General features: G+C 50.1%; 1 protein-coding gene across 1 annotated transcript; it reads right to left on the reverse strand.

The window, feature by feature from the left end:
- Positions 1–9,583: 9,583 nt before the first annotated feature.
- On the reverse strand, positions 9,584–12,376 carry FOXF1 (forkhead box F1). Its single transcript, XM_064159776.1, has 2 exons — positions 11,317–12,376; positions 9,584–9,744 (listed from the first exon to the last, which is right to left on the reverse strand). The coding sequence occupies exons 1-2, from the start codon at positions 12,374–12,376 to the stop codon at positions 9,584–9,586; spliced, it is 1,221 nt and encodes a 406-aa protein (XP_064015846.1).
- Between the last annotated feature and the right edge of the window lie 246 nt (positions 12,377–12,622).

Raw genomic sequence — 12,622 nt, forward strand, 5'->3', positions numbered from 1 at the left:
ATGCTCAGGAAGACGTTGGTTGTACATGAGTCAGTTCTGACTTTTCTCTAAATCCACAAAACTCTCAAATACAATAAATTTTAGTGAAACATTGGACTGTGGCCTCATGATGAAACTCAAGGAACTGAAGCCTGCTTATGCTTTACTTAGGCTTCATCTGGTCCAAAGCAAGATGTTTTACTGACTATCAAATTTATAGGTGGATTTATAGACTAAAGAGGCTTTAAATATGAGAACCTTTACTCAGGTGTTAATGCTTCATTTTGGACCTGTTGTAGTTGTGACCCTACTGTTAGTGGGACTGTTGAACTTGGTTATGTATACATAGATACAGTCTGTGCCTCATCTCAGATGGGTACTGGTCCTTACCTCTTGTCTTTCTTGCTGTGAAACACCACTTTAGGACTTCAGAGGCCTGAGTGCTTCAAGCCAGTCCTTTGAAATGGTCTTTCACTGACTGCTTGTGCCTGGACCAGTGGGCAGAAGGTATCTTTATGCACTTCAGTCTTTTTCTATAAGGACATTCTTCTCAAGACTCTCATGTTAAAGCCATCTACAGTGACAAAGAAATGCCTGGACCCTGCAGAAAGGTCTGAAATGCTGTTGATAGATGAGTAGTCTGTTTTTAATAGGGAATGAAGTGATCCCTAACACAGACTTGAGTTCAGTTCACTTGCAGCAGCAGAGAAGCCGACGTTTCACTGCTGTGTGATGAGAAGAAATGTTCAGCAGTACAATGGGAAATACTTTACTGAGCCAACTTTGTTCAGAAGTAATTAAAAATGAGGCCTTTCTATTCTCTGTGAAGCCTGATGTCCTCCTTTGTCATGTGGCTCAGTGCATTCTTTCCAGCTCCTTTCATGGCACAAACAAGTTGAGATGTTGTTATTGCACACCCCTGGTTTTGAGGGTTCAGTGGGGAAAGATGCTGAACAGCTCGAGAGGCTGATCAGTGTGAGCAAACCCAGCTCTGCTCTCCTGGCAGCTGGGAGGGGGTGGGATCCAGCAGCGACCACCCTAGGTGTGATGTGAGCTTCACAGAGCAATTCCACCACTCTTCTTACCCTCCCTTATGGGAGAGAAAACAGCATTGGGTGAATGGAGCCTCTACCAGCTCCTTTCAGCTCGAGAACGTGGTCACTTCAGAGGGGATTTTCCTTTGTTGAGTGGTTAGTCACAGCGTGGTGTGTGGCACAGAGCAGTGAGGCAAGAGGGTAATCTGTTACCAATAAAAGCGAGGTGGCCAACTGCCACTCGGCGCTGAAAACTATACAATCATTAGGGTTCTCCTTCAGACAGCTATGTCCATGCGTTTCCTGGAACGAGGACAAGGCCACACAGATTCAATCCACAAAGGCAGCAGCCAGTAAACAAGCCATGTTGCTGTGTAGTCTTCCCTTAAGTGACAAGAGTCAGAGATTGTTTGTTTCCATGGAGAGAAAAAGGGGGGTAAATAATCTTACCATCTGGGTGGGAAGGGGATAGAGCCCTCTCTTGGGTCCCACAGCCAGGTCTTCATCTAGTCCTTCAACATCTCCAGGCCTATCAGAGAAAGCAGTTTTCACAGACAGGGCCTTTAGCTTATCTTTGGAGAACAATAAGATATGTCAGAAAAGGGGTGGTTAAATATTTTCTTCAAGTTAAGGCTTTTTGGGGTTTTTTCACTTCATCATCTTCTCTTGCTCCAGAAGGAGAACCAACTGCTACGTAGATGAATGTTGCCATTGAAGGCTCTAACACCGGAGCTGCGTTTTCCTCCCTGAGTGCAGCAAGGAAGGGAAAGGAAAAGCATGCAGCAGGCCTGGCTCTGGAGGAAACATCTGTGGCTGTGGCCACGTTACCCTGGCAAACATGTCCCTCTGTGAGGTAGGCTGTTGTGTCTGAAGACTTTTATTTCCTCGCTGCCATCTATTAAATATTATCTCCCTGCAAGAAAAAGGCAGCATTTCCCATGTTTTCATGGGCAGTGTCTGTGATGGCTGCTGTAAACATCATGAAACGTTTCCCTGCTTCTCCACTGACATAGGTATGAAAGTCACTGCTTTTCATCTTACAAAGCACTGCAGAAATGTTTAGGGTCGTGTATCCTGCCATTGTTCTGGACTGGGCATCCCACTGAAGTCACTGGGAGAAATGAGTTCAGGATATGGATCTATCTAGTCAATCTTTATAGTGGCCCTGGTAACATCCACTTTTTACAGATGTGGGGAAAAGGATGAAGGCAGAGATGGCTCCTGATACACTAGATCCAACTGGTGATTCCTGCTACTGCAGAGAACAGACTGGAGACTCATCAGAAGTTTGAGAGTGATAAGGCACTGGAACAGGTTGTTCAGAGAAGTTGTGGAGGCTCTAAGCCTGGAAATATTCAAAGCCAGGATGGGGCTTTGAGCAGCCTGGTCTAGGAGGAGGTGTTCCAGCCTATGGCAAGGGAGTTGGTACCAGATGACCTTTAAGGTGCCTTCCAACCCAAACCATTCTATGATTTTGTGAAAACCACTCAGCAAAATCACCCCATAGCATAGTGGCCTTTGGACTTTTACCTGATGTCCCATATGGAGCCTTGTTGCTTCTCAGTGGAGAGCTGCAACATCATGGTCACTCCACCCACACCCCAGGCAACCCCGCTGTGGCTGGGAAACATATGATCCTGCAGGTCCTTACGACATTCCAGTCAAGCCTCTTTCCAGTCCAGGGATATAAACTGCTGGCTCTCACCCTGCAAAACAAGACATGAGCTAGCAACTGAGATATTTCTCCCAAAACATGCCTCCACCAGAGGTCTAGCAGGTCACGTTAAGTGTGTCAAGGTCCACCCATCACATGCAGAAACACCTGGAGCTAAACCAGGGTGATTTTCTTAAGGAATAAAGCAAACATACAGGACTCTTAGAGGGGAGGAAAAAAATAGAGCAGGGAATGAAGGGAAACATTCATGAAATGGTGCAAAAGCTTCTACATTTCTAGGCATTAGCATTTCTATTGCTGCCACTCCTTAGTAGTTCTGAGCGAATAATTGTTCAGACAAGAGTACTACTTACATTTTTCCAGAGGGATATCGTGTTTTCAGAGTGGTTCCAGGCACCTGCACTGCTCAGACTCTGAGGTGTGGTGTTTCCAGCTCTCTGAAGGAGGTGATTAACTTGGGTAGCTGTTCCACACTGGCTTTGCTTTACCACCACAGAGAAACACAATTGCCTTGGCAAGTTCTGCTCCAATGAACTTTTGGTGCTCTTAAGTCCCTGCAAAACTTTCCAGGCCCTGTCGTCTTGCTTTCCCAGGTGGATTTGCTTATTTTTCCAGTGATTAGTCTGAAGCTGAACTGAGCTGCAGGGCTGTAGTTTCTGTGCCATTTTGGGTCTTTCAACTGTTGCTTTAGATAAAGAAATGTTCTTTCAGGCAGATATATTGACACCAGTCTAAGAACTACTGAAGCCAAGTGGCACTGTCAAAGTCCCCTCACCTCTTTCCATGATAAAGTAGAGATGCTTTGTCCTCCAGAATCATCATTTGCTCTGATGTTTGTATCAGTGGCCTGCAGGTTTCTTTGGCTCTGTCAGAGCCTGCAAGAATGACACAGAGAATCACTCTGGTTGGAAAAGGCCTCTCAGATCATCAAGTCCAATCATTATTTAACTCTACCAGGGTCACTACAACACCATATTCCTGAGCACACTATCTAGACTGCTTTTAAATACATCTAGACATGGTGATGCAGCCACTTCCCTGGGCAGCCTGTGTCAGCCTTTGACAACCCTTTCAGTACAGAAGTTTTTTTTCTAATGTTTAAACTAAACCTCTCCTGGCATCACTTGGTGCCATTTCCCTTTGTCCTATCAGTTGTGACTTGTGAGAAGAGGTCAGCACCCACCTCACAACATCCTCCCTTCAGGTAATTGTAGAAAGCAAGAAGGTGTCCCCTCAGCCTCCTTTTCTTCAGACTATACAACTCCAGCCACTCCTCATAAGACTTATTCTTGAGACCCCTCAAGAAGTGACTGAGAAGAGGAACTTCATGTTTATGGCACATGAAGGATCTGCAGATGTTTATGGCACATGAAGGATGTGCCTTGTGACAATTGAAGTAATTTAAAAGTTGGAGTTACAACATTTGTCACAAGTTTGGTGGAGCAGAGCAACGTGTGATAATGAGAATTGGTCTCAAAGAGCCTGTGCAAAAGAGATCTCCATCCCAGAAGCTCAACGGCAGTGAGGTTTATTCCTTAATCTTTCCTTGCTAATATTCTGATTTTAGTTTCTTGCTAAGCAAGATGAATACTGGCAGTGAATGTTATTTAACAAAACAGCCCAGCTGCATGCCTTTCCTCACTTGTTGAGCCAATCTGATAATTGTTTCTATGAATAACATCAGCTCACGATTGCAGAGCTGCTGCTAGCACTCAGGACATCTCCAGCTCATCAGGGCTTCTGCTTTAGCTGGACACAAGCTCACCTGAATCGTGTATTTTGTCCCTGAGGGTCACTCCCTGTGACAAAGATTTCAGGGCAGACATGCAGATGCAAAGCCCACAGAGGCACACCAGCACTGCTTTTTCCTGCAGAGGCTGGGGTCAGGCTGGTAAATATGCATGGAAAGGAGATAAATGTGCAGGTGTGGTCTTCCAAAAGTATTTCAGTGATGTAGGAGTCAAAAAGCTCCTTTCCAAGAGTGATAAACAACCTACGTAGGTCCTGAGATTCTTGGAATTGAAGGAGAAATCAGGCACCAAATTATTCTTATAGATGTGAGTCTTTACCTGCTAAGAAGCTGAAACCAAACTTAGAACCTGGCCTTCCAGATAGCTGGTTAAGATCCCAGGAGGCTCTTCCTACCAGTTATGTCTCTGAAGTTCCCAGTTCTCTGCCAGTCTGAATAACCAGCTCCATCTGAGAGCATTGTGCACTGTGCCTGTATTCAGGGGCTGCTTCATGCTATCCCAAGCCATGCATTCCCATCTGTCCCACCTGAGTGTGCATTAAGCCTGCCCATGAAACATCCCATAGACCAGTTTCTCCTGGCATGTTCCATCACAAACCTAAAGATGCGATAAGGAGACATTCGCCTTCAGCGCTCCGCATGCCAGAAGAAGGAAAAAGAAAAGAGCCTTTATTTTTAACACCCACCTGGTGGAGAAGAGATGAGAAGCAGCCGGAGCCAGAATCGGCCAGAAGCACCACTGGCCAAAAACCGCGGCCGGGCGAGGAGAGGGGGCGAGGCGCTGGTGGTGCCGCACCGCCGCCGCCAGGTGGCGCTGCCGACAAGGGAACGACGACTCCCGCCCCCTTAGCTCCGCCCCTCGGTGCTGGCTCCGCCCCTGGGCCCTCCACCCCGGGTCCCCTGGAAGCCCCCCCACATACCTCAGCTGAACCTCGCCGTCTCTGTCACGGATCCTTCCGTTTAGATCCACCCTTCCCCGTTCCCCAAGAGGCTCCCTGGTGCTCACTCTGCCAGATGCTGCCCTCTGAAAAGAGCCACAACTCTCCTCGAAGGACCTCCCTCCCCAAATACACAGCCCCCCGCCAAGGGGGACCCAGCCCTGGGTCTCCTTTTGCGCGGGCTTCACAGTGCGTGTTCGCGCTTCGGAGTCTCAGCACGGTCCCACGCTCCCTCAGGTTCCCCCCCGCAGCACTGTGTGACCTCTGTAAGCAGCCCTGGGAACACAAACCCAGGCAAAAGTGGCAGCTCTGTGGTGACCCTGCAAGGATGGGAAAAAGCACTCAGGGAGGAGCAGGGGGAAGCGTTGGACCTCACAATGTTCTTCACCACCCAAGTCCTTGATAGGACAGTACATGACCTCGGGTGCAGCACACCTGGGAGCCCCCAGTCCTCCTGAGCCAGAACAGTTTGTGCCACATCCTATCTCTCAACAGGCTTTAAAATTCCAGCCTGGAGAAAGTTCAAGGGTCTGCACAGAGCATCTGCAATAAGAAACTCTTTCCTGGAGTAAAAACACAAGTCAAAACCCCGAAGGAAGCTGTGGTGGTGTGTCCCCTACAGACTGAGGAGTGGTTGAGGAGCAGAGAGAAGATCACTGATACTGAACTGAACCGCAGCAGCTAACCACGGACAGATCTGGACCATTCCATGAGCAAAGCTGCTTTTCCCAGCACACCTCTCCCTCATCTTCTCCTACACGTCTGCAACAGCATTTCTGATCAATCTTAATTCTCCTGACCTCCTACAAGGGCCCAACCAATCCTGCAAGCCTACAAGTGAAGCTTGCACAAAGAGATCGCTTGTGATAGCAACTGAGGCGGGGGAAAGTTTGCCATCCCTTGGGACAATATATGCAGGGGGAAATAAAGTTTGTCTTGTGCAGAAGAAGGTCTCGGGGCAGCAGCCTGTGGAGGTTTATCCTCTGCTCCCTGATGGAGGTGTCTGAGATGGAGAACTGTCTGTTTAGACTGCGCTCACTGGCTTGAGGAATATATGGCGTCCACGGCATGTGGTGGCTCTGTTTTTCCAGGTTTGGAAACCAATGGGAGGGAAAAAAATCAATCACCTCTACCTTTGTTGGGGAAGCAGTTATCATACCCCTTCAAGCTGGGACCTGAGGCTTGCCAGGTATCTGCTTCCCCTCTCCAGCCGAGCTGTGAAGGCATTGGCACTGCAGGCAAACAAGTGAAGCCAAAATTAACCTGAAGGATCAGAATGAACCTTAAGAGTGACAACGAGCTTTTAAGAAAAGAAGAGCCACTCAGCAGAGACTCACCTCAGTCCTGCACCTATATCTCCGCCATACCTTGCACAGATATGTGCTTCAGGAACAAAAGAAACCTCCGGTTTCAGTACATTAAAACAAACAAACAAAAAAAAAGAGGCAGCAACACAGGAATGGGCACACAAGGACAGGCGATGGAGGCAAGGATCCAACCCAAAAGGGCATAAAACCAAGGAAAACCCAATGAACGCTGCCAGGTTGAGTGCTGCTAGCTTGAACAGACCCTACCCTCTTAAAAAAACCCAAACCACAAAAACAAAGAACCCAAAAAAAACCCCAACCTTCAAAAGAAAAAAAAAAAAACCACAAAGCAAAGCAATACCCCCTCAAACAATAGCAACCCCCCAAAAGGGCAATAAAATAACCCAAAACAACAACAAAGCCCCGAAAAAAACAACAATACAAAATACAACAACAAAAAAAATCTCAATAGAACGACAATACCTCCTAAAAGAGCAAAACACCCTGCTCTGAGAAATGCCACCACCAGCGCTGCCAAAGCCTTTCCCACCTGCCTTAATAGCTGTTTTTGTTGTTGTTAATAGCTGACTTGGCTTTTAGTTAACCTAACTACACGCCCCTAGGCTAACTGTCGTGGAGTAGTGTAAGCTCCCTGGATAAGTACAGTAATACACCGCCAAGAAGTCGCATCCATTTGCCTGCATCTATTATTTTATGTGCATGCATATCCATTTTATGAGCGTTGATACAGACATATCGGCCGGCGGACTAAAGCAAAAGTTCCTGCATATAGTAATATCATTAATTAAACCAATTAACCCCAAACTTTGCAGGGTACGACCTATTTTTCCAGTGATCCCGGCTCGTCCCCCCGCTGCCTGCTGTCTTCCCTTTGCTTCCCAGCTCAGAATGGTGATGCTGCAGGAGCTCATCTTCTTAATTTTTATTATTTTCTTTCTTTCTTCCTTTCTTTTTTTCCTTCTTTTATTTTATTTTCTTCCCCCCTCCCTCCTATCCCCCCCTGCGGGAAAAGAACTTTTAGGGCTTTGCGTGGCCGTTCTCTGCGGAGGTTCCGCAGAGCAGGGGTCGAGGGCGGTGCGGATCGTGGGGAAACTCCAAAAATACCTGGGGTGGAGAAGGAAAGAAAAGGAGAAAGAGGCTCCACTCCTGCAGCCCTACGCAGAGTAAGAGGCAAAGAGCTGTCAAATATTGCCCTTCTCCTCGGAGAAAAATAATAAAATGGAATAAGACTAAGAAATAAAAGATAAAATCAAGAATCGCCTCCGGTTTTCGTCCCGCCTCGTTTCATTATCTTCGCGTTAAGTATTTCCGCGCACAGAAAGGAGGAACCAGCCCGGGATCCATCAGGAGCTTCAGCCAACCCCCAAAAAATGCAGCTTGCACCGAGATGAGGAATCAGTGCACCAAACGCAGAAAGGTTGGCAGCAGCCGGGCCAAGCTTTCCACGGGTCTTTCCGGCGCCCTGCGGAGCGCTCCGCGGAGCCCACAGATATAATTAAGCGTGTTCCACCGCATGCTCGTTTATTTGCTGCTGATACAATGGTGAAGCCCACGTACAAATAACATACAATGTTTTATTTCGGTTCGAGGTTTTGTTGCCTTTTTTAAGGGATAAAACGTACACAAAAAGGGCTGGGCAGGGGAAAAAAAAATAATAACCCACATAATTACAATTTTATACAGTGCAGAAACGATTAAAATAGGTGTCACCGAACTGTACAAAGTTGGGGGGGGGGGGGAAACAACAAACAAACGAACAAAATCCACCAAAAAAAAAATAGAGTGGGGTTGAGGGAGGGGAATAATCCTTCATTATATATATATTTCTGTAAAAACATATGGAGGCTTGTCCATGATTGGTTTCAAATTTACAGAGGTTAACTAAAAAAAAAAAAAAAAAAAAAAAAAAAAAAAAGAAAACAGACCCAAAAAAAAAAAAAACAGGAAAAAAAAAATCCAAAATCTATACGGCAAATATTGCCAACAGTTTCCCCGATTTAACACTGATCGACTGAGACTGCTCCTGTCTCGATTATTATAGCAACAACAACCAAAAAAAAAACACAAGGATGAAGAATAAATAACAGAATGAGCACGGCTGTCTCTTTTCAAAGTGCCTTTTCCTCTCTGCTTAGGGTCGGAACCTGCAGTTCTCATGCAGGTCCCCCCAAAAGATATTAAGAGCTAATAATAATAATAATAATTAAAAAGTCCCTCTAAGAGACTGTTTTTATTCCCCATTGACAGTTTGCCGGCAAAAAATACGAATAAAAAGACCGTATTTCTTGGAAGAAAGGGCTCGAAGTGAGATGGGGTAGATGGGTTTGGGTTTGCCTGCTGTTCTAGAGGTGCAGTGGTTTTGGAGTCGGGGTCTTTTACAGCCCCCCCAAACACCTACCAGCTGGGCTGGTGGCATCGCTAAACGCCAATCCCCCAAATTAATCAGTAAGTTAATTTATATTATTTTAAGAGAAACATTCGACCTTCATTCATCAAATTCTTAACCCAAACTTGCAGTCAGTGTTGGGGTTTGGGTTTTTTGGGATTGGGGTTTGGGGTTGAGGTTTTTTTTCTGGAGGAGTCGACGGGGCGTAAGGGGAACTTCTTTTTCGTTCTTTTCAATCCATCCGGAAGCGAAGAAGCAGAAGATGAAGGCGGCAGAGACTCTACGATGAACGACCCGTGGTGTAGGCCGGGTCCTGCCGGTGCTCAGCCCCGGGGCCTCACTCCTCGGTCCCCCGGGGGCTTCTGTCTATACCTCCTGAACAACCGCCCCCTCCTTTTCCACCGAGAGGGTCCTTGGCTGGTGGGGGGGGGGGGGGGGCTTGGAGCCCGGGTCAGCCCTTGCCGGCCCCAGGAGGTGTTTTTTCCGTCCCGTATCACATAACGCACGGCTTGATGTCCTGGTATGTCACTTGTTGGTGGTAATAGGAGCCGCTGCCCGCTGAATGCATGGAGGAGGAGGCCATGGCGTTGAAAGAGAAGACGAATTCCTTTCTGTCGCACATGCTTGGAGACTGGGAATGATACCGCGGGATGCCTGCGGGACGAGGCGGGGGGAAAGATTGTCAACCATCGGCATTATATTTAGGAAAGGAGGTTGAGGGTGGGGGAGAGAGCAGCCATCGGGGGTGCGAAAAACAACCAATTAAACAATAACAAACAAAAAAAAGCCCCACCAATAAACTAAAAATCCCAAATCCTGATCTCACCGCGGAACGGGGTCTCCTTTTACATGGATACAAATATAAGGCCACTCCTCGGGCGCGGGCAGGTGCGGAGGAGGAAAACTGCAGCCCCAAGACAGTGCGGCCCAAAGAGGCCTCAAGGAGATGGGGTTTGGTTTGGGCTGAGTGTAAGTTTGGCTTGGGTTTTGTTTGAACTTGATTTGGTGTTTTCTTCTTCCCCATTTCCCCCTCTTGAAGGTGACGGCTGCTTTTTCCTACCCGCGGAATTTCCGCTGGGTGCGGAGCTGGGAAGTAATTTGCTTCACCGGGATCCGGGCTGAGAAGCCGAGGGTGAAATGCCGCAGAGAACGGGGCCGTTTCGGCCATTCCTATCATCCCCTCGGGACATGAAAACACCCAGAAATATTGGGGTGTCCCGAGGACAGCAGCCGCCTGGGGACCCTTCTCCCCAGGGACACGCTCCGGCGTCGGTAATTTGAGTGTTAATCTGGAGCATTTTGGTTAAGGCCATGGGCAGGCTCAGTGGCTCCTTAGAACGGATTTTTTTCTCTATTTGACAGTGGATTTGGGTGCTGGGATCCAGGACCGATCCAGGGAGAGGAGGTTACCCTTCAGACTGGTCCCAGCACAGGTCGGCTCGATGCTGTGCTTGAGTTCAGCCACTCCGCACCAGCCTGGATGATGCTTTTTCCCCTCTTCGAGATTTTGACCCGCTCCGTTCCACACCCATTTCTGCCAGGCGCTTTCCGCTCCCCTGAAAGCCCGGGATGATGTGCCAGGTCCCCTAAAACCTGCCCCTTCACCCGGCCGCAGCTCCCAGGGAACTCCCTCGACCCTGTGATGAATTTGGGCCGCAGGACAGATCCCAGTGCTGGCCTCGTCCCTCCCGAGGCCTCCTCCCATCCAAAACACCATCTGCCCACTCCTCTTCCAAACGCCAGGGCAAATTACCCCCGACAGCCGCATCCCGAGGCTAGGGGTCCCGGGCCACTGATTTCCGCATGGACGGAAGGCAGAGGGAGGCGACGTGCTTGGAAAAAAAATCCCCGGGAGGAGCTGGTGGTGGCTGGTGGGAGGGTGCAGATGCCAGACACCTCAGTGGGGAGATACCCCAGTTTGTCACCCTCCAGGTCTTGATGGTTGTGAAAGCGGGACCCATCCCTGGGTTCGCCTTCCTGCAGCTCCCTGCCTGAGCCCAACCGGCCCTAGGCCTAGGGCAGCCCCAGGGGCACCGGAGCCCTGGAGCTCTGGCCCAGCCCCACAGCTACGGAAAGCCCTGACGGCTGCCCCGGGGAATGGAGTCGGAGAAGGGGGAGACAGCGGTTTCTTCCCGAAAGGTGCATTAAACCCAACCGGGGCTCTAGATCCACGCATGGATTGCCCGACCGTCGGTGGCAGCAGTCCCACGCGTGTCCGCGCCTTACCTTGTAGCTCGGCAGTGTTGTGGCTGTTCTGGTGTAGATAGGACTGGTCGAGGGAATGCGTGGAAAGGCTGGAGGAGAGTGGGTTGGCCGTGGGGTTGCAGGGCGAAAGGGGCTGCTGCTTGATGTAGGATGCGCCGGAGTTTAAGGCCGCCGAGGCAGAGGGTGCCCAAGCTGAGGCCGAGCTGGAATAAACCGAGTGAGGTTCCATCACTCCTCCGCCGGCGAGCAACGGTGAGGCGGGCACCGAGCTGTCGTGGTGCGGATAGTCTCCCGCCGAAGACCCAGTACAGCTGCCCATGTAGGAGTGCCCACCGTTGGCAGGCAGATGGGGCACGGAGTGTCCCGCCAGGCCCATCCCCTCCACGTTGCTGGATAGATGTCCGTTCATCATCCCCAAACCCCCTTCGAGGGAGAGGCTGTTGGGGGGGCAGGAGAGTCCGCCAGCCGAACCCTGGAAGCTGTAGCTGTCGGGGAGGTGGTTAAAGCTGAGCCCGTTCATCATGCTGTACATGGGCTTCAGCGCTTGGCATTTCCTTCGAAAACCGCGGGGGCGGCGGCGAAACGAGCCCTCCTCGAACATGAATTCGCTGGCCGGGTCGATGGTCCAGTAGTGGCCCTTGCCCGGGCGTCCCAGTCCCTTGGGCAGCTTGATGAAGCACTCGTTGAGGGAGAGGTTGTGGCGCACCGAGTTTTTCCAGCCCTGGTAAGAGCCTCGGAAGAAGGGAAAACGGCTCTGTAAAAACTGGTAGATCTCGCTGAGGGTCAGGCGTTTGGAGGGTGAGCTCTGGATAGCCATGACGATCAGGGCGATGTAGGAATAAGGCGGTTTCTCCGGCCGCCGGATCCCAGCGTTAGTCTTCTTCGTTTTGGGACCGGTGTTACCCGAGGATCCGCCGCTACCCGGAGCGTTGCCGGTGGCCCCGCCGGGAGCCGCGGAAGCTGTTTCCATGGCCGAGCTCTGCGGCTGCTTCTCGGCCACGGAGGACATGGGGCCGTAGCTGTTCTGCACCGGAGGAGGAGGGGGCTGAGAGGACAGAGCCTGCTGCACTTCTGCAGTCATCTACGGCCAGGTCCGCGGCGGCCAGCCCTGGCCCTCCTCCGCCACCCTCCCCCAAAAGCCCCCCCAAAAAGCCACGCTGCTGGGGGCTCGCCGACACTCACCCCCCAACACACACCCCCCTCAACCCCCGGCCTCCCCCCCGGCGGGATTTCTTTCCACCGGGAGACTTCACCCTCCGTGGATAAACAAATGGAAGCGGAACCCTCCCCACCTACCTCGCCGCCTTTCCCTCCTCCTCCCACTTTA

This window comes from Pogoniulus pusillus, chromosome 20 (genome assembly GCF_015220805.1).
Source record: "Pogoniulus pusillus isolate bPogPus1 chromosome 20, bPogPus1.pri, whole genome shotgun sequence".
Classification (NCBI taxonomy): Eukaryota; Metazoa; Chordata; class Aves; order Piciformes; family Lybiidae; genus Pogoniulus; species Pogoniulus pusillus.

Coding starts and splice junctions, on each gene's coding strand:
- FOXF1 (XM_064159776.1), bottom strand. CDS start 12,376: ATGACTGCAGAAGTGCAGCAGGCTCTGTCCTCTCAGCCCCCTCCTCCT. Junction 9,745..11,316: donor CAACACTGCCGAGCTACAAG/GTAAGGCGCGGA, acceptor CTCGTCCCGCAG/GCATCCCGCGGTATCATTCC.